The sequence below is a fragment of the Balaenoptera physalus genome, assembly GCF_965194825.1.
Source record: "Balaenoptera physalus genome assembly, chromosome: 9".
NCBI classification, from domain to species: Eukaryota; Metazoa; Chordata; class Mammalia; order Artiodactyla; family Balaenopteridae; genus Balaenoptera; species Balaenoptera physalus.
The window spans coordinates 94,669,469-94,695,906 of record NC_138888.1 but is presented as its reverse complement, the minus strand read 5'-3'; the positions used below and the strand labels follow the sequence as shown (position 1 = coordinate 94,695,906).

Sequence of the window (26,438 nt, the reverse complement as noted above, 5' to 3'; positions counted from 1 at the left end):
CTGAAGCAGGAATAAGTTTTTCCACAAAGAGTTACTTTGAAAAAATATTCCCAGAAATTTAAAGCTGAGCCAAAAATAATGATCGTGTAGCATCAAACACAGGGAAAGCAAGACTAAAAATGAAGTCCTGGAGACAGGAGCAAGCAGGAGTAAATTCAGGAGCTGAATGAAAATAAAAATGAACTAGAACACTGGGCAGAAAAGAATATAGCCCTGGCAAAGGGTCATGAACGGTTTCGGAGTATCTTCAGACTAGCCTTATTGGACATTGAGCATAGGCTGTGGTACAGGGTTCGGGCAGAAAGTTATGGGATAGACTTTTATGGAAGAGGACTTTTATGTGCAAAAGAAGGCCCTTACTTGCTGAGCATTCATCAACCTATAAGCTTCACCCAGGAACTACATAATGCCAACGATATGAAAAAGAAGGGCAAGTTCAAACACATAATGAGAGAGTAGGGAGGAGAAGTGAAGTTAAGATGGAGAATCATCTTGCTATTTTTATGAAACCATTCTCCTCTGTCATCGAGAAATCTGTAGATGGAATCTGGGTGCCTGGATAAAATTAGGATAAACAGCTCTGTTCTTTAATCTCCTAAAGGAAGCAGAACATTCACATCTCATTGATAAGCCTTCTGTCTTTTTCAAGCAGAATACTGATCATGAGGTCAGCAGAGAAATTTCTGCATTTGGTTGTCTTCAAAAATGTTAGACCTTTTAAATTGCTTTGGTAGAGTGTATGCTCTGAAGCTTAGTACAAAGAAAGCAATTGCTCAAAGAAGTCGAACTAAAGGATCTGTTACAAGGAGTGTGTAAATGAGTTTTCAGTGGTTTAAAGAGGTCATTCCATTGGACCTGTTATAGGCTCTTACAGGGCTCAGAGAATTTACTAAAGTAGGAAAGTATTTCAAACACTAGTTCCCATTAAGTTGATACTTTATTCAGTGCATTTGACCTCTGAGCCTGACAATGATTCTTTTAAGTGGAGCTTAAAGTGCCATCCGTAGCATAAAATATAAGGTATGTGGGTGTTACAAAAAGCATGCTGTCTTTGTGTGGGATGGCTCTGGGGGGAGTTAACTACCCACAGGATCTTTTATCTGTGAGTCACAGTTCCTGACAAGGGCAGTTTCAGAGTGACCTTCAATAGACATGAACAGTGAAGTCAATGTGCGCTCTTTGTTCGGAGTTTAGGGGACAAGTCGCATATGGCCAAAGTCCCCAGCACAGTTTGTCCCAGTTAGCCCTCTGTTTCTAAGCCTCAGCAAGGAAGCCCGGAACTGAAATAATTGGAGAATATTCTAGTTTGCAGGCACAGAAGAGACCACATATATTAAAAATGAACTAAGGTAGCAGATAACACTACTCTTCAAAGATGCGGCAGGTTGGAGGAAATAGTGGATGCAAACTTAAAGCAAATATTCAGTAAGATGCATTTATGGGAATTTTGATTTCTTAGGAATAACAAGTTCTTATTATGCAGTGAAAAAATTAATCGAGTCATAAAATTTCATAGCTGGAAGAGGCTTTCAAGATGGCCTTGTTCTCTTTTTTCCTAATAAAGAAACTGAAATGCAAAGAGGTAAGTTGATTTGCCCAAGGTATCTCAGCTTGTTAGAGGCTGGCTTGGAACTAGAAAGCAGGTTTTCTAGACCCTTCCAGTCAGGGTCTAGAACCCTGACTTGGCCCCTCACTATCAGGTCTCCTGGTTTGCTTTATCTCAATCCCAGTCATTGATGAGAACACGTGCATTTACTGGGATTGAATCATTACAAACTTAGTAAGAATATATAAAGTTTACAATTTCTTACCAGAGTAAGAACAGATGCTCTTATTGACATAAATTCCCTAAAGTCAGGACCCCCACTGTATCCTCATCTGTCCTGTCACTGTGGCAGATTAAAAAGTCCTGAAAATTCTCTGACATTCTTCCCATCTGAAGGCAGGGTCTATGTCTCCTTCCATGAATCCAAGCTGTGCTGTGATTGCTTTGGCCAAGAGAGTATGGCAGAATAACACTATGTCAGGTCTGAGTCCTACCTCAGACAGCTTCTCCCTTGGTTTTTAGAGCCTTGGGCCACTTTATAAGAAGCACAACTACCCAGCTATGCTAGTTTGCCAGGGCTTCTGTAACAAAGTACTACAAACTGGGTGGCTTAAACAACAGAAATTTATTGTCTCACAGTTCTGGAGGCTAGAAGTCCAAAATCAAGGTTTAGGCAGTGTTGGTTCCTTTTGAAGGCTGTGAGGGAAAATCTCTCCAGGGCTCTCTCCTTGGCTTATAGGTGGCCACCTTTTTCCTGTGTCTCTTCACATCATCTTCCCTGTATGCGTGTCTGTGTCTGAATTTCCCCTTTGTATAGTGGCACCAGTCATATTGGATTAGGGCCCAACCTAATGATCTCATTTTAACTTGATTACCTCTATAAAGACCCTGCCATCAAATAAGGTTACATTCTGAGATAATGGGGTAATTAGGACTTCAACATATGAATTAGGGAGACATCAAACCTGTAACACAAAACCCATAAAAACAACTAAAGAGAGATGGTATGGAGAGAGAGGACATCATTGAGCCCCACCTTTCACCCATCCTCACCAAGAAACCAGGCAGGCATGTGAGGGAAGACATTTTGGACCCTGCAGACCTTTCTAACAGTATATACCAACCTGCACTGATATCACAATAGGATTGTTTACTAACATCAGTTAGTGTTAACACAATGCTTTTAGCACTAGGTAATCTTGTTCAACTAAAAGCTTATGTGAAAGTCATACTGATAAAAACTGAATGTTTATGGATAAAGTAGGGGCAGGTGGGGATCCTCTATATCAGCATCCTTGGCATACTATCCTGTAGAAAATACTAGAAGACTTCAAATAAACCTCTGGTTTCCACACAGCAGCATTACTAGAGTAAAGTAGATGCTCTTGTTTGAGCTTTAAGATGCTCTTTTCCTCCTCTCTAAAGGCTGGCTGACAGACATCACAGGAGAATTACATGCTAACTCCAAAAGAAAATATGGGTGACAATGATTTTGCAAGTGCCTTTATCCAGAGACTCCTGCTTTGAGATTATGGGACACTTGCAAAATTAATCATCTCAAAGCAGGAGTCTGGATAAAAACTGGATTGGAGAATGTGACTCAGAGCTGAAAACAAAGTGGGGTACTTTTCTGCTCTTGCACTGAAGAAAAGACAGAGGGCTGTAGAGGGCAAGTTCTAAGCTGACTTATTCACTCATTATGAAGAAGGACAAGCGGGCCAGTCAGGCTGGATGCAGAAAGTAAAAGAAGAAAATGTGAAGGTTGGAGAAGAGATGGATGTCTCTGCCAGAGGAAAAGTTCCTGGCCTCCCTATTGATCCATGACATTAAGGGAAAGAGGAAGTGTGAGGTCTGGTTTCTGCCCTTGACACCATGCCTCCAGCCTCTGCTAACCTGGCCAAATGGATGTACTGATTCAGACAAGCCTGATTGGTGAGCTCTGCTTCTTTGAGAAAGACTGTATCCCAGTGTGGAGAAGGGGGCAGAAGTATACCTGCTCACACTCTTATCCTCAATGGAAACAGGAAAAATACAAAGAGGAAGGAGAAAATTTTCCCCAAGAGTTTGGCCCCAAGTAGCCTTAAAGGAGAGAATCGGTATTTGTTGAAAAGTGGGATGGATTCTGTTCTTGGTTAGAGGGGTAGGCAGGATTATGGCCCCCAAAGATGCACATGCCTTAATCTCAGAGCCTGTGACTATGTTATATTACATGGCAAAAGTGAAGTAAGGTTACAGATGGAATTAAAGTTGCTAATTAGTTTACTGTAAAAAAGGGAGATTATCCTGGGATATCCAAATGGGCCCTATGTAATCATGGGAGCTCTTAAAAGCAGAAGAGGGAGGCAGAACAGAGGAGGGAGATGGAGAGATGTAACACCCAAGGCTGACTATGCCAACCTTGAATCTGGAGGAAGGGGGCTCCTAAGGGCTGAATTGCACTCCCACCAAAGTTCATTGGTTGAAGTCCAAAGCCCCAGTACCTCCGAACATGACTACATTTGGAGGTAGGACTTTTCAAGAGGTAATGAAGTTAAACTCTGGTCATGAGGATGAGCCCTAATCCAGTATGACTGGTGTCCTCATAAGAAGAGGAGATGAGGACACAGACACACACACAGAAGGCAGACCGTGTGAACACAGAGGGACAAGGAGCCCATCTACAAGCCAAGAACAGAGGCTGCTGAAGGAATCGGTCCTGCCAATACCCGTTCTGACATCTAGCCTCCAGAACTGTGAGAAAATAAAACTGTGTTGTTTAGGCCATCCATCTACATTACTTTGTTATGGTAGCCCTGGCAGACGAATACAGGGCATTGAACTGAGGAATAAGTGAACTCACCCCAGCCTCACGCACCCTCCACACCTCACCCTAGACTTATTGCTAAAGGAAGGAAAAGAGGAAGAACCATCAGCATACCAAAATTACCCCTTGGGGGGAACAGCTCACAGAACATCAAAATTAGCACCAAAGCTCAAAGAAGTTCACAGAAGCCTCAAATCAGTGAAGTCAAGAGCATGGGTGGAGGAAGAAAACTGACATTGTTTTCTCTCATGCCTCAGTGCATGATGTGTATGGAATAAAACACTTGTACTTTCATCTTTTGACTAATATTAAGAAAAAGCTGAGCTATGGAATGGGAGTGGGGGATGTGGGATGGGGAATGGGGGAAAAAAAAAAAGAAAGGAAATGTTTTTAAAAAGAAAAATCTGGAGAGACCTTCAAGATGGCATAGGACTAAGACGTGGAGATCACCTTCCTTCCGACAAATACATCAGAAATACACCTATATGTGGAACAACTCCGACAGAACACTTAATGAATGCTGGCAGAAGACCTCAGACCTCCAAAAGGCAAGAAACTCCCCACGTACCTGGGTAGGGCAAAAGAAAAAAGAAAAAATAGAGACAAAAGGATAGGGACAGGACCTGCACCTCTGGGAGGGAGCTGTGAAGGAGGAAAAGTTTCCACACACTAGGAAGCCCCTTCACTGGTGGAGATGGTGGGTGGGTTGGGGGGAAGCTTGGGAGCCATGGAGGAGAGCGCAGCAACAGGGGTGCAGAGGGCAAAGCAGAGAGATTCCCACACAGAGGATTGGTGCCAACCAGCACTGACCAGCCTGAGAGGCTTCTCTGCTAACCCGCTGGGATGGCTGAAGGCTGGGAGCTCAGGCTCAGGCTTCGGAGGTCAGACCCCAGGGAGAGGACTGGGGTTGGCTGCATGAACACAGCTGAAGGGGGCTAGTGCGCCACAGCTAGCCAGGAGGGACTCCGGGAAAGAGTCTGGACCTGCCTAAGAGTCAAGAGACCATTGTTTTGGGGTGCGCAAGGAGAGGGGACTCAGAGCACCACCTAAACGAGCTCCAGAGATGGGCGTGAGCTGCGGCTATCAGCGCGGACCCCAGAGACGGGCATGAAATGCTAAGGCTGCTGCTGCAGCCACCAAGGAGCCTGTGTGCAAGCACAGGTCACTATCCACACCTCCCATCCCAGGAGCCTGTGCAGCCTGTCACTGCCAGGGTCCTGTGATCCAGCGACAACTTCCCCAGGAGCACACATGGCATGCCTCAGGCTCTTGCAACGTCATGCCAGCCTCTGCCACCGCAGGCTCACCCTGCAATCCATACCCCTCCCTCTCACAGCCTGAGTGAGCCAGAGCCCCCTAATCAGCTGCTCCTTTAACCCTGTCCTGTCTGAGAAAAGATCAGATGCCCCCAGGCGACCTACATGCAGAGGCGGGGCCAAACCCAAAGCTGAAACCCAGTAGTGGTTCGAACAAAGAAGAGAAAGGGAAATCTCTCCCAGCAGCCTCAGGAGCAGCAGATTAAATCTCCACAGTCAACTTGATGTACCCTGCATCTCTGGAATACCTGAATAGACAATGAATCATCTCAAAATTGAGGCAGTGGACTTTGGGAGCAACGGTAGACTTGGGGTTTGCTTTCTGCATCTAATTTGTTTCTGTTTTTATGTTTATCTTAGTTTAGTCATTAGAGTTAATTATCATTGGTAGATTTGTTTATTGATTTGGTTGTTCTCTTCCTTTTTATATATATATATATTTTTTTTTCCTTTTTCTATTTTTGTGAGTGTGTATGTGTATGCTTCTTTTTGTAATTTTGTTGGTATAGCTTTGCTTTTACCATTTGTCCTAGGGTTCTGTCTGTACTTTTTTTTTTTTTTTTGAGTATAGATTTTAGTGCTTGTTATCATTCATGGATTTGTTTTTTGGTTTGGTTGCTCTTTTCTATCTTTCTTTTTTTTATTACTTTTTAATTTTTTTATTATTAATAATTAAAACATTTTTTTAATTAATAACTTTATTTTATTTATTTTTTCTTTCTTTCTTTTTATCTCCCATTTCTTCCGAGCTGTGTGGCTGACAGTGTCTTGGTGCTCCGGCCGGGTGTCAGGCCTGAGCCTCTGAGGTGGGAGAACTAAGTTCAGGACATTGGTCCATCAGAGAGCTCCCGGCCCCACATAATATCAAATGGCAAAAGCTCTCCCAGAGATTTCCATCTCAAGGGTAAGACCCAGCTCCACTCAATGATCACCAAGCTACAGTGCTGGAGACCCTATGCCAAACAACTAGCAAGACAGGAACACAACCCCACCCATTAGCAGAGAGGTTGCTGAAAATCATAATAAGGCCACAGACACCCAAAACACACCACCGGACGAGGTCCTCACCATCAGAAAGACAAGATCAAGCCTCATCCACCAGAACACAGGCACCAGTGCCCTCCACCAGAAAGCCTTCACAACGCACTGAACCAACCTTAACCACTGGGGGCAGACACCAAAAACAACGGGAACTATGAAGCTGCAGCCTGCAAAAACGAGACACCAAACACAGTTAAGTTAAGCAAAATGAGAAGACAGAGAAATACACAGCAGAAGAAGGAGCAAGGTAAAAACCCACCAGACCAAACAAATGAAGAGAAAATACACAGTCTACCTGAAAAACAATTCAGAGTAATGAGAGTAAAGATGATCCAAAATCTTGGAAATAGAAAGGAGAAAATACAAGAAACGTTTAACAAGGATCTAGAAGAACTAAAGAGCAAACAAACAATGATAAACAACAAAATAAATGAAATTAAAAATTCTCTAGAAGGAATCAATAGCAGAATAACTGAGGCAGAAGAAAGGATAAGTGACCTGGAAGATAAAATAGTGGAAATAACTACTGCAGAGCAGAATAAAGAAAAAAAGTATGAAAAGAATTGAGGACAGTCTCAGAGACCTCTGGCACAACATTAAATGCACCAACATTTGAATAATAGGGGTCCCAGAAGAAGAGGAAAAGAAAGGGACTGAGGAAATATTTGAAGAGATTATAGTTGAAAACTTCCCTAATAAGGGAAAGGAAATACTCCAGGAAGCACAAAGAGTCCCATACAGGATACATCCAAGGAGAAACATGCCAAGACACATATTAATCAAACTATCAAAAATTAAATACAAAGAAAAAATATTAAAAGCAGCAAGGGAAAAGCAACAAATAACATACAAGCGCATCCCCATAAGGTTAACTGCTGAACTTTCAGCAGAAACTCTGCAAGCCGGAAGTGAGTGGCAGGACATATTCAAAGTGTTGAAATGGAAAACAACTAAAACCAATATTAATCTACCCAGCAAGGATTTCATTCAGATTCTATGGAGAAACTAAAACCTTAACAGAGAAGCAAAAGCTAAGAGAATTCAGCACCACCAAACCAGCTTTACAACAAATGCTAAGGGAACTTCTCTTGGCAGGAAACACAAGAGAAGGAAAAGACCTGCAATAACAAACCCAAAACAATTAAGAAAATGGTAATAGGAACATACATATCGATAACTACCTTAAACGTAAATGGATTAAATGCTCCAACCAAAAGACATAAGCTGGCTGAAAGGATACAAAAACAAGACCTGTATATATGCTGTCTACAAGAGACCCACTTCAGACCTAAGGACACATACAGACTGAAAGTGAGAGGATGAAAAAAAGATATTCCATGCAAATGGAATTCAAAAGAAAGCTGGAGTAGCAATTCTCATATCAGACAAAATAGACTTTAAAATAAAGACTATTACAAGAGACAAAGAAGGACACTACAGAATGATCAAGGGACAATCAAAGAAGAATATATAACAATTGTAAATATTTATGCACCCAACATAGGAGCACCTCAATACTTAAGGCAAATACTAACAGCCATGAAAGGGGAAATCAACATGAATACAGTCATAGTAGGGGACTTTAACACCCCACTTTCACCAATGGACAGATCATCCAAAATGAAATAAATAAGGAGACAGAAGCTTTAAATGACACATTAGTCCAGATAGACTTAATAGATATTTATAGGATATTCCATCCAAAAACAACAGAATACACTTTCTTCTGGAACATTCTCCAGGATAGACAATTTCTTGGGTCACATATCAAGCCTTGGTAAATTTAAGAAAATTGAAATCATATCAAGTATCTTTTCTGACTACAGCACTATGAGACTAGATAGAAATTATAAGAAAAAATCTGTAAAAAATACAAACACATAGAGGCTAAACAATACACTACTAAATAACCAAGAGATCACTGAAAAAATCGAAGAGGAAATAAAAAAATACCTAGAAACAAATGACGATGAAAACACGACAACCCAAAACTGATGGGATGCAGCAAAAGCAGTTCTAAGAGGGAAGTTTAGAGCAATACAATCCCAGCTCAAGAAACAAGAAACATCAAATAAACAACCTAACCTTACACTTAAAGCAATTAGATGAAGAAGAACAAAAAAAAAAAAACCCCAAAGTTAGCAGAAGGAAAGAAATCATAAAGATTTCTTCATCAGAAATTGATGAAAAAGAAATGAAGGAAACAATAGCAAAGATCAATAAAACTAAAAGCTGGTTCTTTGAGAAGATAAAATTAATAAACCATTAGCCAGACTCATCAAGAAAAAAAGGGAGAAGACTCAAATCAGTAGAATTAGAAATGAAATAGGAGAAGTAACAACTGACATTGAAGAAATACAAAGGATCATGAGAGACTACTACAAGCAACTCTATGCAAATAAAATGGACAACCTGGAAGAAATGGACAAATTCTTAGAAAAACAAAACCTTCCGAATCTGAACCAGGAAGAAATAGAAAATATAAACAGACCAATCACAAGCACTGAAATGGAGACTGTGATTAAAAACCTTCCAACAAACAAAAGCCCAGGACCAGATGGCTTCACAGGCGAATTCTATCAAACATTTAGAGAAGAGCTAACACCTATCCTTCTCAAACTCTTCCAAAATATTGCAGAGGGAGGAACACTCCCAAACTCATTCTATGAGTCCACCATCACCCTGATACCAAAACCAGACAAAGACGTCACAGCGAAAGAAAACTACAGGCCAGTATCACTGATGAACATAGATGCAAAAATCCTCAACAAAATACTAGCAAGCAGAATCCAACAGCACATTAAAAGGATCATACATCATGATCAAGTGGGGTTTATCACAGGAATGCAAGGATTCTTCAATATACGCAAATCAGTCAATGTGATAAACCATGTTAACAAATTGAAGGAGAACTACCATATGATCATCTCAATAGATGCAGAAAAATCTTTTGACAAAATTCAGCACCCATTTATAGAAAGTAGGCATAGAGGGAACTTAACTTAACATAATAACAGCCATATATAACAAACCCACAGCCAACATCATTCTCAATGGTGAAAAACTGAAACCATTTCCACTAAGATCAGGAACAAGACAAGGTTGTCCACTCTCACCATTATTATTCAACATAGTTTTGGAAGTTTTAGCCACAGCAATCAGAGAAGAAAAAGAAATAAAAGGAATCCAAATTGGAAAAGAAGACGTGAAGCTGTCACTGTTTGCAGATGACATGATACTATACATAGAAAATCCTAAAGATGCCACCAGAAAACTACTAGAGCTAATCAATGCATTTGGTAAAGTAGCAGGATACAAAACTAATGCACAGAAATCTCTTACATTCCTTTACACTAATGATGAAAAATCTGAAAGAGAAATTAAGGAAACACTCCCATTTACCACTGTAACAAAAAGAATAAAATACCAAAGAATAAACCTACCTAAGGAGACAAAAGACCTGTATGCAGAAAACTATAAGACATTGATGAAAGAAAGCAAAGATGATGCAAACAGATGGAGAGATATAGCATGTTCTTGGATTGGAAGAATCAACATTGTTAAAATGACTATACTACCCACAGCAATCTACAGATTCAATGCAATCCCTATCAAACTACCAATGGCATTTTTCACAGAACTAGAACAAAAAATTCCACAATTTGTATGGAAACACAAAAGACCCCGAATAGTCAAGGAATCTTGTGAAAGCAAAACAGAGCTGGAGGAATCAGGCTCCCGGACTTCATATTATAATACAAAGCTACAGTAATCAAGACAGTATGGTACTGGCACAAAAACAGAAATATAGATCAATGGATCAGGATATAAAGCCCAGAGATAAACCCACGCACACATGGTCACCTTATTTTTGATAAAGGAGGCAAGAATATACAATGGAGAAAAGACAACCTCTTCAATAAGTGGTGCTGGGAAAACTGGACAACTACATGTAAAAGAATGAAATTAGAAAACTCTCTAACACCATACACAAAAATAAACTCAAAATGGATTAAAGACCTAAATGCAGGGCCAGACACTATCAAACTCTTAAGAGGAAAACATAGGCAGAACACTCTATGACATAAATCACAGCAAGATCCTTTTTGACCCACCTCCTAGAGAAATGTAAATAAAAACACAAATAAACAAATGGGACCTAATGAAGCTTGAAAGCGTTTGCACAGCAAAGGAAACTATAAACAAGACGAAAAGACAACCCTCAGAATGGGAGAAAATATTTGCAAATGAAACAACTGACAAAGGATTAATCTCCAAAATTTACAATCTGCTCATGCAGCTCAATATCAATAAAACAAACAACCCAATCCAAAACTGGGCATAGGGTCTAAATAGATATTTCTCCAAAGAATACGTACAGATTGCCAACAAACATATGAAAGGATGCTCAACATCACTAATCACTAGAGAAATGCAAATCAAAACTATAATGAGGTATTACCTCACTACAGTCAGAATGACCATCATCAAAAAATCTACAAACAATAAATGCTAGAGAGGGTGTGGAGAAAAGGGAACCCTCTTGCACTGTTGGTGGGAATGTAAATTGATAGAGCCACTATGGAGAACAGTATGGATGTTTCTTAAAATACTAAAAACAGAACTACCATACGACCCAGCAATCCCACTACTGGGTATATACCCTGAGAAAACCATAATTCAATAAGAGTCATGTACCACAATGTTCACTGCAGCACTATTTACAGTAGCCAGGGCATGGAAGCAACCTAAGTGTCCATCGACAGATGAATGGATAAAGAAGTTTTGGCACATATATACAATGGAATATTACTCAGCCATAAAAAGAAATGCAATTGAGTTATTTGTAGTGAGGTGGATGGACCTAGAGGCTGTCATCCAGCGTGAAGTAAGTCAGAACGAGAAAAACAAATACCGTATGTTAACACATATATATGCAATCAAAAAAAAAAAAACAAGGTTCTGAAGAACCTAGGGGCAGGACAGGAATGAAGACACAGATGTAGAGAATGGACTTGAAGACGCAGGGAGTGGGAAGGGTAAGCTGGGGCGAAGTGAGAGAGTGGCATGGACATATATATACTACCAAATGTAAAATAGATAGCTAGTGGGAAGCAGCTGCATAGCCCAGGGAGATCAGCTCGGTGCTTTGTAACCACGTAGAGCAGTGGGATAAGGAGGGTGGGAGGGAGACGCAAGAGGGAGGAGATATGCAGATAGATGTATATGTATAGGTGATTCACGTTGTTATAAAGCAGAATCTAAGACACCATAGTGAAGCAATTATACTCCAATCAATTTGTTAAAAAAAAAAAATCAAGGGTGATGGTACTGAGGTAAGAATTGCTTGTCATGTTGGATGAACCCCAAAAGGACATTACTATTGAGAAAAATGTGAGAAAGGTAACAATGATAAGAAATAAAGTGAGTGGGTGTCTGCCAGTGGCCAAAACTGTTAGATGTTTGTGGGTCAAAGAATAGAATTTTGCTCTAAGTATGATGGGAAGCCATTGGGTTTTGAGCATGAGTAACATGTTCAGTTTGATGTGTCAAAAAGATAGCTCTGGGAAACCATCAAGAAAAGGAAAAGACAACCTACGGACTAGCAGAAAATATTTGCAAATGTTGCTACCGACAAAGGATTAATTTCCGAAATGTACAAACAGCTCATACAGCTTAATATCAAAAAAACACAAACAACCCAATCAAAAAATGGGCAGAAGACCTAAAAAAAATTTCTCCGAAGAAGACATATAGATGGCCAACAGGCCCATGAAAAGAAGCTCAACACTGCTAATTATTACATAAATGCAAATCAATACTACACAGAGGTACCAGCTCACACTGGTCAGAATGGACATCATTAAAATGTCTACAAGTAATAAATGCTGGAAAGGGTGTGGAGAAAAGGGAACCCTCCTACCCTGTTGGTGGGAATGTAAATTGGTGCACCCACTGTGGAGAACAGTATGGAGGTTCCTTAAAATACTAAAAACAGAGCTATCATATGATCCAGCAATCCCACTCCTGGCTATATATCTGAAAAAAATGAAAACTTTAAATAGAGAAGATACATGCACCCCAACATTCATAGCAGCACTCTTAACAAGAGCCAAGACATGGAAGCAACCTATGTGCGTATCAACAGATGAATGGATAAAGAAGATGTGGTATATATGCACAATGGAATATTACACAGCCATAAAAAAGAATGAAATAATGTCATTTGCAGCAACATGGAAGGACCTAGAGACATGATATTAAATGAAACGTCAAACAGAGAAAGACAAATATCATATGATGTCACTTATATGTGGAATTTATAAAAATGATATAAATGAACTTATTTACAAAACAGAAATAGACTCACAGACATAGAAAACAAACCTATGGTTACCAAAGGGGATAGCGGTGGATGTGGGGGGAGACATTAGGAATTTGGTCTTAACGTAGTCACACTACTGTATATAAAATAGATAAACAACAAGGACCTACTGTATAGCACAGGGAACTATATTCAATATCCTGTAGTAACCTATAATGGAAAATTATATATATGTATATATATATAATGGAAAATTATACATACATACAATATATATATTTTTAACTTAAATATAGTTTAATGTGATTTTATTATGTTTAAAAATATTGTTCCGGGAAGGGTCTGTAAGCTTCACAAAACTGCCAGGAGTCCACAGCAGGAAAAAAAGGTCAAGAACGCCTTTATCTGGCATATTCCAGACAGGCCGCTCCACCAGCCAGGTCCTGGAGGGAAGACCACAAGGAGTGGAGCTGCCCCTGACTCTTCAGTTATATGTAACTTCAGTTATATGTATAATTGAATCACTTTGCTCTATACCTGAAACTAATAGAGCATTGTAAATTAACTATACTTCAATTTTAAAAATGGTTAAACAAAAGATAGCTCTGGATGTTATATTTAGAATATATGGGGGCACTAGAGGCAGGGAGCATTTAAGAGGCTTCTGCACTAGTTCAGACTTGAGATGGCGATGGTGTGTAGGAGACGGGGTGATGGAGGTGATAAGGCATGGGTGGATTTGGAATCTAACCCCTTCTTTCCCGAAGGCTACCTTTTGGAGGCCTCCTTCTTCCAGGTCAGGCTGGGCTGCCGGGTCTTTTGCTCTGCCAGCCTGTGGCTGAGCTGTGGTCCAGCAACTGCTTTTGCTTTCTGAGTTGGTGCCACTGACCTAGATCTTTCGTTCCTTGGTTCACTGCTCCATTTTCCTGGACTTCCTAAGAAAATGTGCATGAAAAAACTTGTCAGATTAATCTTCAGCCTGAGGTTTGTGTGTCACCACATTTAATTGATAGTTTGGCTTTTGTACAAAATTCATGAAAATAATTTCCCACAAGGCTTTGAGTGTATTTGTCCATTGACCTTCAGTATTTGATGTTGCTTGTCCTTGACAACCTTATTTTCTCTACTTTCTAAAGGTCATTTATCTTTTCTAAATGTTTAGCATCATTTCTTATTCCTGAAATAACTCAGACATTTCACAGTGATGTATCTGGTAGTAGGTCTTCATTCAGTGATTCATGAACTGGGCAACTGGTGGACCCTTTTAATCTGAAGACTTTTGTCCTCACTTAATTCTGGGAACCTCACTTACATTATTTCTTTGCTACTTCCTGTCTTGTGTTTCCTATATCATCTTTTTGGAACTTCATGTTTGATATCGAGACATTTTATAGATCTTCTAAAGCTTCATATTTCTTCTTTCTTTTCCTCTTTGGCCATTGTCCCATGCTGGCAAATGCTGGATCACAGCTTTCTTTGTCCTGCTTCATCAACCAGTATCCCTGCATTAGGTATATATTAGTTTTCTATTGTAGTTATGACAAATTACCCTGAAGATAGTAGCTTAAAACAGCACAAATGTGTTATTTTACAGTTCTAGATGCCAGAAGTCCATTGCACATCTCACAGGACTAAAATCAAGGTGTCACTAGGGTGTCACTTCCTTTCTGAAAGCTCGAGAGGATAATCCGTTTCCTTGCTTTTTCCAGCTTCTAGAGGCTGCTTGTGTTTGTTGGCTCATGACCCCCTTCTTACATCTTCAAAACCAGCAGTGTTGCATTTTTCTCTCCAGCCCTGCACCCTCCTCCCAGCCCCACTTCTGTCTCTGTCCAAAGCCAAGAAAAGTTCTTTGCTTTCAAGGACTCATGGGATTAGATTGGGCCTACCTGAATAATCCAGAGTAGTCTCTTATCTCAAGATCTGTAACCTTAATCATATTGGCAAAATACCTTTTGCCATGTAAGTTAACATATCCACAGGTTCTGGGGATTAAAGTGTGGACATCATTGTGGGCCATTATTCTACCTATTATAAAACGTCTCCTAGAAATGTATTGGGCTCTGTGTCTGCTGTTAACCCCCTTCTATTTTCTTCATGACTATTGGTATGTAAACCATTTTATATTATCTTATGATCATTTTACTGTGGTTCTGGGAAGAAGAAGAGGTAAATAGATGAGCTAAGTGTGGCATCTTGAATCAGAAGCCTTTCCCCAGGAGTTTCTACTGTCTATTATTACTTAAAAACCATCATATAGGAGCTTAGGTATAGGGACAATAAAAGAAAACTTTTTGTAAAAATTTGTGAATGTACTTTGTATTTTCAAAACTATTATTTGCATTTTTCTTTTTATTGTTCTCTGAGTTTCAACTTTATTATACATGGAATTACTTTATTTAATCTACTTAATTATAATTAATACTATCACTTGGGCCTGACTCTTATCAAGCCTTCTTGTATATTTTTAACATTTTAAAGTATTCTGTACATATCTGAGTGCTGATACACTATTTTTTTTGTATTTGTGTGTGTGTGTGACTCTGTATATTTTTAGGGGGAAGTCGTATGTTAAAGTGGTACCAATTATTTTGCTAGAGATATAAAAATTTCTTTCAAACTGACTTTTAAATTTAGAATGAAATTTGTCATAAAATATTTAGTCCAACCTTATAGTTGTATGTAAGAGGGCACAAAATGTTCTCTTCAGTGTGACTCTTATCTGTAGATACCACTTCCTTTAACTCAGTGAGAGGACCAGCCATCCTCTCTCTCAGGCAATGTGAAAATGGCTCAAAACCAGTTAATTGGGTACTTATTTGTACCTTTTGATGTTTCAGAAAATATTTCAGGAAATTTTCAAAATTACTTAAATTATAACAATATGATGTTAAAATGAATATTATTGTGACCTACAGATTTACCATGATTGGGCCATAGTTTAGTGCTTTTCCATAAACCAGTTGCAAAGAATCCTTTTCACTTAACAAGAGTCGCAATATCCCCTGGATAAAAAACAAATCAATTTCTTAAGAGAATTACAACTATTCTTTAAACTAGGATCAGGCAGAATTTTATCTTGAGGCTGTGTAAAGAGAACTCTTTGTGATTTAATCAACAGCGTTCTCACAATTCAACAAATTTCTTAGGGATCTTTTTTAATAACACTGTCAATAAAGCTGATGTTACCACACCTAAACATAATTTAGTAACAATTCTTTGTGTATATGTGCAGGGGGGAGGTATGGTGTAATTCAGTGCTAGTTAGGTATGCATCTCTTGGCTGACCTTGAAGAGGATTGAATTCCCAGTCCTAAGCCATGGCCCTGAACATAGCAGGTAACAACAAATCTTTGTTCAAGGTGATAATTTTGTTATCATGTTTAATACATGTTCCCATGATAACATGTATTGTAAAATGCATAGGAATGGTTCTCCTGCTTATACAGGGCTTACCCTAGAATCTTGTTATAGGGACAAATTCAAATATGCTGCCCTCATTCCTACACCCATGGTAATGTAGCAAAATGATGTCTTCTAACCCAGGCATGGTCTGAAAGATTGCTCCTCAAGGTCAGCCAGCCCATATTTCATAATATCCATCCCAAAAGCACAAAGTTGATTTTTCAAATATCTCTTTAACATGTCTATAGAATTACCCACAAGGCTTAGTTCTGCCCATTGCTAACAGATATAATACTCCTGTGGGGTAGGAAGTTACCCATAAAGAAATTAAGATTCAGGATGGTTAAGCCCATTGATCCAGTTCATTGAGTCTAGCAAGTGGCAGCTGGGAATTGAACTCTGGTCTGACTTCACATTTCATAACTTTAACCACTGCTATGTGCTGAGAGAGCTCCTGTAGGGCTTGAACTATATGTTTCCTTCCAAAGAAAGAGCAGGAAAGGGCACCAAAGACAGAAGGAGCCATAACAACCTCATAGTCAATTATTCTGGAAATTCAGATGTTTTAAATCTGCTCTGATGCTCCCAGGTCTCAAACCTTATCTCTGCTGTCTTGTGAGCTGGCCTTTCTCCATGCCAACCTTTGTTTTTGTGCTTCAAGAACAGCATGTCTGGTGTACCTTTCGACTTCCTTTCATTTGTTTTGTGTGCTCTCAAGTGGTATTTAAGTTGACAGCCGGGTCCTCCGTCTTCTCAAGGGATTATAGGTGTCAAACTCCTTTCATCTTTGTCTGTGCATTTTCTTAAGTGATAAAGGTTCAAGATGGCTCTCCATCCTCCTCTCTCCCCTGTAGTCCCCTGGCATTCTCAGTGAAATGTTAGTTGGAAAACTGCACTCCTACAGTGGTGGTGAGATAATTGAAATTCAGTCCAGCAGGGAGGAAATCAGTTCTGGAGGCCTATGACTTTGTAGATTCTTTGTTAGGATTTTGACCCTAGGTCTGTACTAGCCATGATGGGGAGAGTTAGAAGAGGGGAACACAGTCCCCTGGAATGTTTTGAATTGAGATAATCACATCCCAAATCCTTAGGCCTGAGATGGCCTGCTTACCTTGCGTACATCCCTCTGGTTTGCTGTTCTCCAGATGTTCTTTTTGATGTCAAGCCCTTCTGCAAAACACCTTAAGCAAACAGCATTTGAGGGTTAGACACCTAGTATTCATATTAATGTGAGAGTGTATCAAATACCGTTTCTTTTTAACTCTAAGCAGGCTGATGTAACTGTTTCTTACATGATTTCCTCAGGCATACATGTTACCAGGATGCATTTGTCAGTGAAGTCAATCTATCTTTTTTTCGTGGGAAATCTGGCTTTAAAAGAATGTTCTCTTCTGACAAGCATAAGAATGACACTAGCCAGAAAGAGAAAGTGTAATTTTAAAGTCTAATTTTCTGATTCATTAAATACAGTAGACATAGAAAGGAGCCCAAACTCACAATGTTATAAGATTTTGAAGAATATGAAAGGTAAAAAGACATTGTTAATCTTCTTTGTATCTGTACATGATAGCCCTGGGACAGTGAAAGAATCATAAAAAGAAAGGAAATGGGGAAAAGAGGTCTGCAGTGTAAACTGATAAGCTTGTAAAACCTATGAGGTATAAGTGAAGTATCAGTTCCTTCTTCCCAAATTTAAATTTTTGTTTGTTTGTGTTTTTTTTTTTTTTTGGCTACAGTAAACTTTCATAAAAAGAGTGATAAATGGTATGTAATAGAAGGTGGTTTTTAATAAGGGGAAAATACTTGTGTCACCAGGGACAGAAATAAATTTAATATAGAATAATAATGTATTAATATGTACATATAATGTAATATGTAATAGAGAGGCATTAATATATAAAAAGGCTTTCTGACATTTGTGTTACTTTGTTATTTGCAAAATTAGAAATCAAGAACCTGACAGTCAGATTGCTAAAGTTCCTTGAAATTACTCAGGAGGTGCTGAGGCAACCAGGACATTTTGTTTTTTATTTGTTTATTTATTTTTTTCACAAATTTTTTAGAGTATAATTGCTTTACAATGTTGTGTTAGTTTCTGCTGTACAACAAAGTGACTTAGCTATATGTATACATACATCCCCATATCCCCTCCCTCTTGAGCCTCCTTCCCACCCTCCCTATCCCACCCCTCTAGGTCTTCACAAAGCATCGAGCTGATCTCCCGACCAAGACATTTTAATGCACAATGTCGAACATTCAATTTAAAAATTACCAATTATACCAAGGAACAGGACAAAGAGAAAGACCAGATAATAAATATAAATGAATTCAGACAATCCAATTTATCACAGCTGATAAGACACAGCTAAAAAAAGGAATTAGTGAACTTGAGGGTATGTCAATAGAAAATATTTGGACTGAAACACGGAAAGTAATTAATGGAAAATATATACAAGGGAATTAAGGAAAAATGAAACATAGTGAAAAGATCATCAGAAAAAGGTCATACATGTAGTTGGAGTTCCAGAAGTGAGAAAGAGTTTGAAGGAAGAAGCATTATTTGAAGAGACAGTGGATCAGAGTACTTCAAAATGGACAAAAGGAATTAGGCCAGAAATTCAAGAAGGGTTAGGAACCTTAAGCAGGATAAATCAAAAGTAAATCCTACTTAGATGCATCATAGTAAAAACGCTAAATAAAAAAAAAAAAAGATAAAATCTTATAAGCTACCAGATAACAATAAATCAGAGCAAAACCAAGACTGATAGCAACAGAGAAAAACAGAAGCTAGTGGACAACAGAATGACACCTCTACCACGCCAAAAAAGACCAAAAAAAAACCCCAAACCCCCACTGCCAAACTAAAATGCTACAGATGTCTTAGTGGGGGGTGCTTTTTTTCCACCAAAGCACTCAGTTCTTCTGATTTCTTTGAATTGACTTTTGATCTTGTTTTTCTTTTGTTTTCCCAATTACCTTCAAGTTGGGGGACTGTCCACCACAAACTTTACTAGATCAGTTCCATATTATTGTGCATCCTTCCCCATTGCATTTGATATTAGAAAACAGAATTCCCAAATATTTCTTCTTTGGGGAGTCAGACTCAAACAAAATTGCAAAGTGAGTGAAATGTATCTCCAATGCCCTCCAGTCCTATTTCAGTCTTTCTGCCTTCCTTTTGGGTAATAGCCATACCAGAAGTGATACCTCACACTGTTCTGTCTTCTGTCTTCACGATAGAACCCTACAAGTCTTCTACAATTATCATCCCCATTTTATTTTACCGATTATGAAACAAGTAAGAAATAGCACCAAGGGCACACTTCTTGAATACAAAATTCAAACTCCATTGAGGTCTGACCTAGTGCTCTGCTGAGGTGACATCTTATCTGGACTCTCTCTTCCTGACACTGCCCTGCGCTGCCATCCCCTGCCCCTGTCCTGCCCTCTCAGATGCCAGCAATGCTCTCTAGGGCCCTTTTCCACCTTGATCTCTGAGCTAAAATCCAAATTACCTAACCCGTGCTGCACTAAGCAATTGGTAGCATTCTAAGTAATTTGAGAAGCAATTTCAAGTTAAGGAACTCATCAGGGATAATAAATCCCTTGTTGAATTTTTTTGGGAGGACTCTGGAACTCTCTAACACAAATCACGATTTTAAGTTTACAGTTTAAAGATCTTGGTCTCCAAATTTTACTGTGTAAATTTAACACTGTTGTATGATGAATTAACTCTAACCGTGCAAAGGAAAAGCCATTCCTTTTACATTTATCTCCCTCCTCTACCTCAATTCCCTTCACATAATTCATAAGCTACTGAAAATTTGAAGATCCTCTAGTGAATTCCAGATGCTTCTGCAATAATTTCCAGGCTCTGTAACTTTTGCTAACACTACTTCACTCTTGCAGCATTACCTTTTTAGCTGAAAGCTAGAACCTTTTGAACTAGTGCTTTTCACCCCGTGCTCCCCAGTGGAGGACTGCCACGTCACCTTCACCCACACCCACCTGGTCAGCACAGCCCTGCTTATAGATCTTTTCATGTTTTCACCATGACACCAAGGGTTCAAGGGTAAAATGTCCTGAAACCTTGAGCTAGATGTTTGAGAACTTAAAAAATTTTCTTATATGATATGGCCATATTGTTTTTATTAACACATTTTGACACTAAGTAATCATTGCTACTGATTTCTGAAGCACTTATTTTGCAGTGAAAGAATTAGAACTATTCATATATTATTCATGAAAATATGGGCTTTATAAGATAGAAGAATCCCTGCATTACAAATTATGATAATTATTCTAACTATAAAGAAAAAGAGGATAGTATTATTTCCACAAAGTGCCATAACAGTTTAGCTTTTGTTTATGTGTTGTTGTTTATATTTTGGTTTTGTTTGGGGGAGAAGGGTAAATAATATGGGATATCAAAAAAAACAAGTTGTGTCAAGTTTAAAGTGTACAATGTTATCATACATATATGTAATCATCTTAGTTTAAGACTAACAATTTAAAATATAAAATTTACTAGTGTTAGAAAACAGATTTACAGTGGTTTTCTTAGAGAGATCTGTGTATTTATTAATATTCCTGTGGAGGGAAAAGATTCATGCAAATACATGGCCTAAATACTGCAGTTGCATGCTACATCTCTCCATGATATGAAAAATTCTTTACAATTCCATGAGATGTGAATTAATTGTAGAAAATATTTTTTCCCAACTAACAACAAAACAAGGAAATATTTCTCAGAATTATCAAAACACTGTATATGTGTGTATGCTTGTATATATCTTTGTGAGGATTTGTGAGCTCATTATAAGGAGAATATCATTATTGTTTACTTTATGTTCTAGAGATTTTTGACAGAAAGAAGACAATGGGGACCTTTCTACAATTTATATTAAGTATACTAGGATGTCATTTTCAATGAAGTGTATACATATATACATATATATATATATATTCTTCCAAAACACGTGTGTTTATATTTGTTCTCTGCATACTTTCTGGGCTAAATTATTAGTTCCCTAAACTTTGGCATATTTAATTTTAGAGCAATTACAGTCTTTAAATTAGTAAAAGAAATGTTCATATATCATACTTTAATTCCCCTTAAATATGATGGTCCCACCTGGACTGGTATAAGATCATTTCAGCAATTCCTTTACCCTCCCCAATGCAGGAGAATCTCCTGATTGGTTTCTGAATTCTATCAGTTTCCATAACAAGAACATATCATTTGGACATTTTTAAACAAATCCTGGTTTGCTGTTTTTGTTCTTGTTGTGCTAATTGTGATGGCTGGCTTTTTTTTTTTTTTTAATTAAATGAAGAAATACCACGTTCACATACAACAGTTAGTCTATTCCATCTTGTAAGATCCATTCTTTACCAGAAGTCAAATCTATTCGGGTCACTCAGTGGTGGCCCTCTCTAGGACATGTCAAGTAACTAAAAATAATGATAACAGCTGTGAATAAATATAATCAGAACAAAAGGGTCTACATGAAAAACAAAGCAAACAAAAACACCGTCCTAAAGGAAGGATACAATGAAAACAGCACATAGAGGAGATGCTTTAGCCGACCATTCTGCTAAAAAGTCTGCTCTGACTGAAGTCCTTTCGCGGAAACCTCCCATGGAACTTGTCAAATCCATGGAGGGGTTCAGATATTCCATCCTAGGTACCCTAAATTTGTTTTCTAAATTATGAAAAGAAACAGACGGAGCCATCATATTGGAAGACCCACGTGGCTAAGATCTGGCAAAGCCAGGATGATCACGAGGTAGCATCCAATGAAACTTGAAATGAACACTTGTCAAAATTCTCCACCAGATGATCCGATCCATCACAGTAAGGGGAAAATGTCCACAATATTAAACACTGATGGATAAAATATTTAAGGATAACAAAATATAGCCTCATCCACAGGTAACATAATTCTGGGAAAAAGTGTAAAAGCAGGGCATAGACTGGAACCGTGCTCTGAGAGAACATTTGAGCATTTTTAACTGAATTTTATAAAATGACTTCCCTCTGGGTGATGAATATGCACAAATAATAGTATGCTTATTTTCTGGAGGGTTGAAATACTCCCTTGTTAAAACAACCACAGCACAGATTGTAGCTAAAAGACTGAATACCCTATTCCCAATGTAGAACATTCTAACCATTCTATTCAGTAAAAGGGGGCCATTTTACCAGCAGTTATTCATGAATTCTGCAAGGATTTGCCCCCTGCTCAAAAATATTCACTGTCTTCATTACTGTGAAACCTCTAGAATAACAGAAAGCATTTTAACTAGAATTGGTAAGTTATACTAATTAAGTCCTAATAGTGGAAGATCTTCAGAAAACCCCACAAAAGTCTATGGCTAACCCAAGATCCTCAGAATAAATAATGGCAATGGACAGGATGGAACTTACAATCAACACCACCAAAATACCTGAAACCACTGATTGTTACACTTTCCTTTGCACACTTTTATTATCCTTTTATTTGTATCTTTTTCCTTACAAGTTTATACACTTCTGATTTTTCCTACCATGTTCCTCTTATAATAATATAAACTTGCTTATTTTTAAAATATACTAGAACCAATTACCACCATAACACTCTAATAGCTCTTCCAAGTGATTGCTGGCCACCTAATTTGAAAAAAAACTAAGTTAAGGTATGTTACACTGACTTTACTAATAATGAATCTTTTGTAGATAATGCAAGTTTAGGGCACCAGAAAAAGAGGATAAGACATTTTGGGGATGCCAAAATGACTGTTTGTCTTAACAACACCTTAAAAACAATATACTTACAGCTTCACAAAAGTTGTTCACTTCTCTCAGGAAGCGCCTGTGTTCTTCATCTTGTGTGAAAATCAATGCTTTTCAGTGTTCACACAGAACCACAGCTTTTTGTTCTGCAAGGCTATTAGTTAGGCTTCCCCAAGTGGATGACTCCTGAATATCTTCTGTTGGCCTTCAGATTTATAAAGATCCCAAAGTTGTGAAGTTCTTTGTAGAGAAATAATAACTAGTGGAACAGACCACAGAGTAGTTAGGCAACTTGGGGTAGGCATAAAAAGTCTGTCCTATAATTTGAATATTGTTAATAAGTAATATAGCACAAAAATAAGTTTAAATTCCTTATATAAATCATTGGACAACACAGGATTTTCTTTCAGCTACTCAGGGAAAATCTGTGCTGTTACTAACTTATCCTATTGTATCTGAATTAACACTACTCATAAAATGAATCAATCTATATCTAAATGAAAAAGAAAGTCAACCTGGCTACCTAAAGTAGACTCAGAGAGTCATTGGGATCTGCTTTCTTGGGCAACCTAGAAAAACCTTGGATTATTTCTACAGTGCCTTTCCATCCCATAGTTATTTTTGTTTTTCTCACAGTTGTTTAATATCTGTTGTCCATAAACTTAAATGTTTGTATGCAGTTTCTGTCCTGATAGATGATTCAACAAACAGCTCAAAGACAACAGCAGAATATATAATCATGCTGATCAATAATCTAACCAAAAATCATACCTGCACAAACAAACTTCATCTTAAAGGAGATCTGGAAACAAACCTCGTCTTCAAGGAGAATCAACTACAACGGGGAAGAGCTGAGCAATTCATGATGGGCTTTACTCCAGTTGGCTGTGAAAGAACCAAAAAGAACTATGAAGAGAAAATGTCCTGCATTGTAGAAAAAAGCAAACCAAAAAACTGATCTTCTGTTGCCATGGTAATAAGAGCAATCAGAACTCATTTTTAACTTCCTCAATAAATAAATGACAGCCTTTTTAGTCATCGTAAAAATTAACCCCTAGAGCCAGTTTGAAATGTACTTAATCAACCAATGACAACTCACTCCAGTAAACATGGTTATGCAAGCCAACCAAACAGAAAAGCCCTTCACTTCTGAAAGGCAGCCCATCAGGAAGAGGCTCATTCCACTGAACATGATTTTGAGTGCTAGCCAGTCACCAACAGTCTTATCTGCCTACAGTAATGGTAAATCATTCACATGTCTGAACTGCAGTGAAGTTAATTATTGAACGTCATGCTTCCCAAACATGCTATGGGAGACTGCATTCTGCTCTGCTTAGAGACAGTGCCTGACCAACATAGCTCCCCCACCTGAAGAAAGCAGAAAGTTCAGCTGTGTGTGTATGTGTGTGTGTTTCAGGTGCTGAATGATGGTTTTATCCTTTACAGGGTAGTGGTTACATGGGTGTACATACGTTTGCTCAAACTCTAGACAAACATTTATGATTTTTATTGTATTTTCCTTACATCTCAGTTGAAAAAAAGAGTATTAGGAATAAAACAGCCAAAAAGAGGCAGGTGTTTAGAACTGAGGTGGAAACTTTGAATACTGCCTATCTGGCCTCTCTCACATCCACATCAGCAGCCCCTAGGACACCTTTATGATCTCGATGGGAACCACAGAACACAGTTTAAAAACAGCTGCTATATACATGATAATGACAACTCAAGGAGGCACTGGAAAACATAGCTTCAAATTCGTAAATAATGATATTTTGACTAATTTGGAGAGGCTTAAAAAGCATGAACTAAAATACAAGACAGGAATGACATGAAAGTAGGGAAAAGGGATTAGAACTAAAGCAACCTAAGATACCTTAGAGTATTCAAGAAGATAAGAGATATTGATTAGTTTTTAAATCAATCTGCATGGCAAAAAATTCAAGGGTAATCACAGAGTTAATAACATAAAAGGTATAACTTCCATTCCAGTAAAGGAAAAAGAAGAGAATAAAGAAAATCTGGTCAATCCAATACAAGGAAGGAAAGGAGAAAAAAGAAGCAAAGAAAATGTATTGTCAGTAATGTGCTAGAGCCAGGTTACAAAGTCTCTCAAGAGCTCTCCAGAGCTGCTGTGCGCAAGTCTTCACATCGGCTTCAGTTCTTTCATGTTGATTGCTTGCATTATGCCACACAGAGAGTATTTACACCAGGGAAATAAGCAAATGTTACAAATTAGAGATTTTGTTTCAGAGAGCCAGTTTTTAAACGTTTAACAGTATACCTCTGTGCATATTAAGTAGAAAATGCAACTACTACCAATACTAAAAAGAATAGCAAGAATATGGCTTAGTAATATTAATATCTACTCAAACTGGCTCTATGCCCCCCAAAGCATTTTTGAGGTAATTATTTAATCATATGAGATAATATAAGGATAAATTCATGTAAGGATGTAACAATCCTAAGCTTGTGTACAAAGTCTTAACATTTATAAAGCAAAAACAGAATAAGAAGTGGAAAAATTAGTAGGCAGATTGGGGGATTTTAACATACTCCCCTCAGAAGCTGATAGATTAAGCTGACCAAAATACAAAAACAAAAACAAAACAACACAAAAAACAAAAAACAAAAAAACCCTCTCAAAATATATAAAAAGATCTACTGCACAAATAAGAAGCATGATCTAATGTACACATATAGAACACTGCAGCCAATAAGTACAGAATACAATTTATTTGGAAGCATATATGATGCATTTATTAAATTGCCATAAAAAGTTTTGAATAGCTAAGAATTGGCACATAAACCTTGTTTCATAATCATATTGTCATAAAAAGAAAACGAGAACTGAAATTATACATTTGGTAACAAAATAAATAAATACTTATTTCACGGATCAGAAACTAAATTTGAATTGAAATTTAGGAAATGTTTGAAACTGCCCTACAACAAAAGCAGTTTGTTATAAAACCCATGGGATTCTGTTAATCAGGAGGTATTTAGGGAGAAATGTACCGCCTAGAATACAACATGTTAGAAAACAAAATGACTAACCATAAATGAGCTAAGTGCTCGTCTTAAAAGTTAGAAAAAGAAAACTTACTAAACTTAATAGAATTAGGAAGAATGACACATTTTCTAGAAAAAAAATTAAGTAATCAAAACTGACTAACTACAAAACGAATACAAACATCTCTATTGGCGTTAAAGATATCAGTCAATCTCCAAAA

The 26,438-nt window shown here is 38.0% G+C and overlaps 1 protein-coding gene and 1 long non-coding RNA gene across 7 annotated transcripts in view; one reads left to right on the top strand and one right to left on the bottom strand.

Annotated features, from left to right (window-relative positions):
• The window catches only part of LOC309666647 (uncharacterized protein), a 613,160-nt gene that overhangs the window by 175,088 nt on the left and 411,634 nt on the right, over nt 1-26,438 (bottom strand). For 2 of the 6 annotated variants that reach the window (XR_014267188.1, XM_082474305.1), the window contains exon 3: nt 17,545-24,083. Coding sequence is in view for 2 of the 6 variants with exons in the window: in XM_082474305.1 (XP_082330431.1) it covers nt 17,545-17,555 (11 nt within the window). In the remaining 4 variants the exon portion in view is untranslated. Of the gene's footprint in view, nt 1-15,736; nt 24,094-26,438 lie in introns of those variants that run through there. The other 4 variants (XR_014267186.1, XR_014267187.1, XM_082474304.1 and 1 more) reach the window with 3 other exon arrangements.
• Nucleotides 24,244-26,438, top strand: part of LOC309666679 — a 121,216-nt gene continuing 119,021 nt past the window's right edge. Inside the window, exon 1 of the long non-coding RNA XR_014267235.1 lies at nt 24,244-25,286. This is a non-coding gene — a long non-coding RNA (uncharacterized lncRNA). The remainder of the gene's footprint in view (nt 25,287-26,438) is intronic.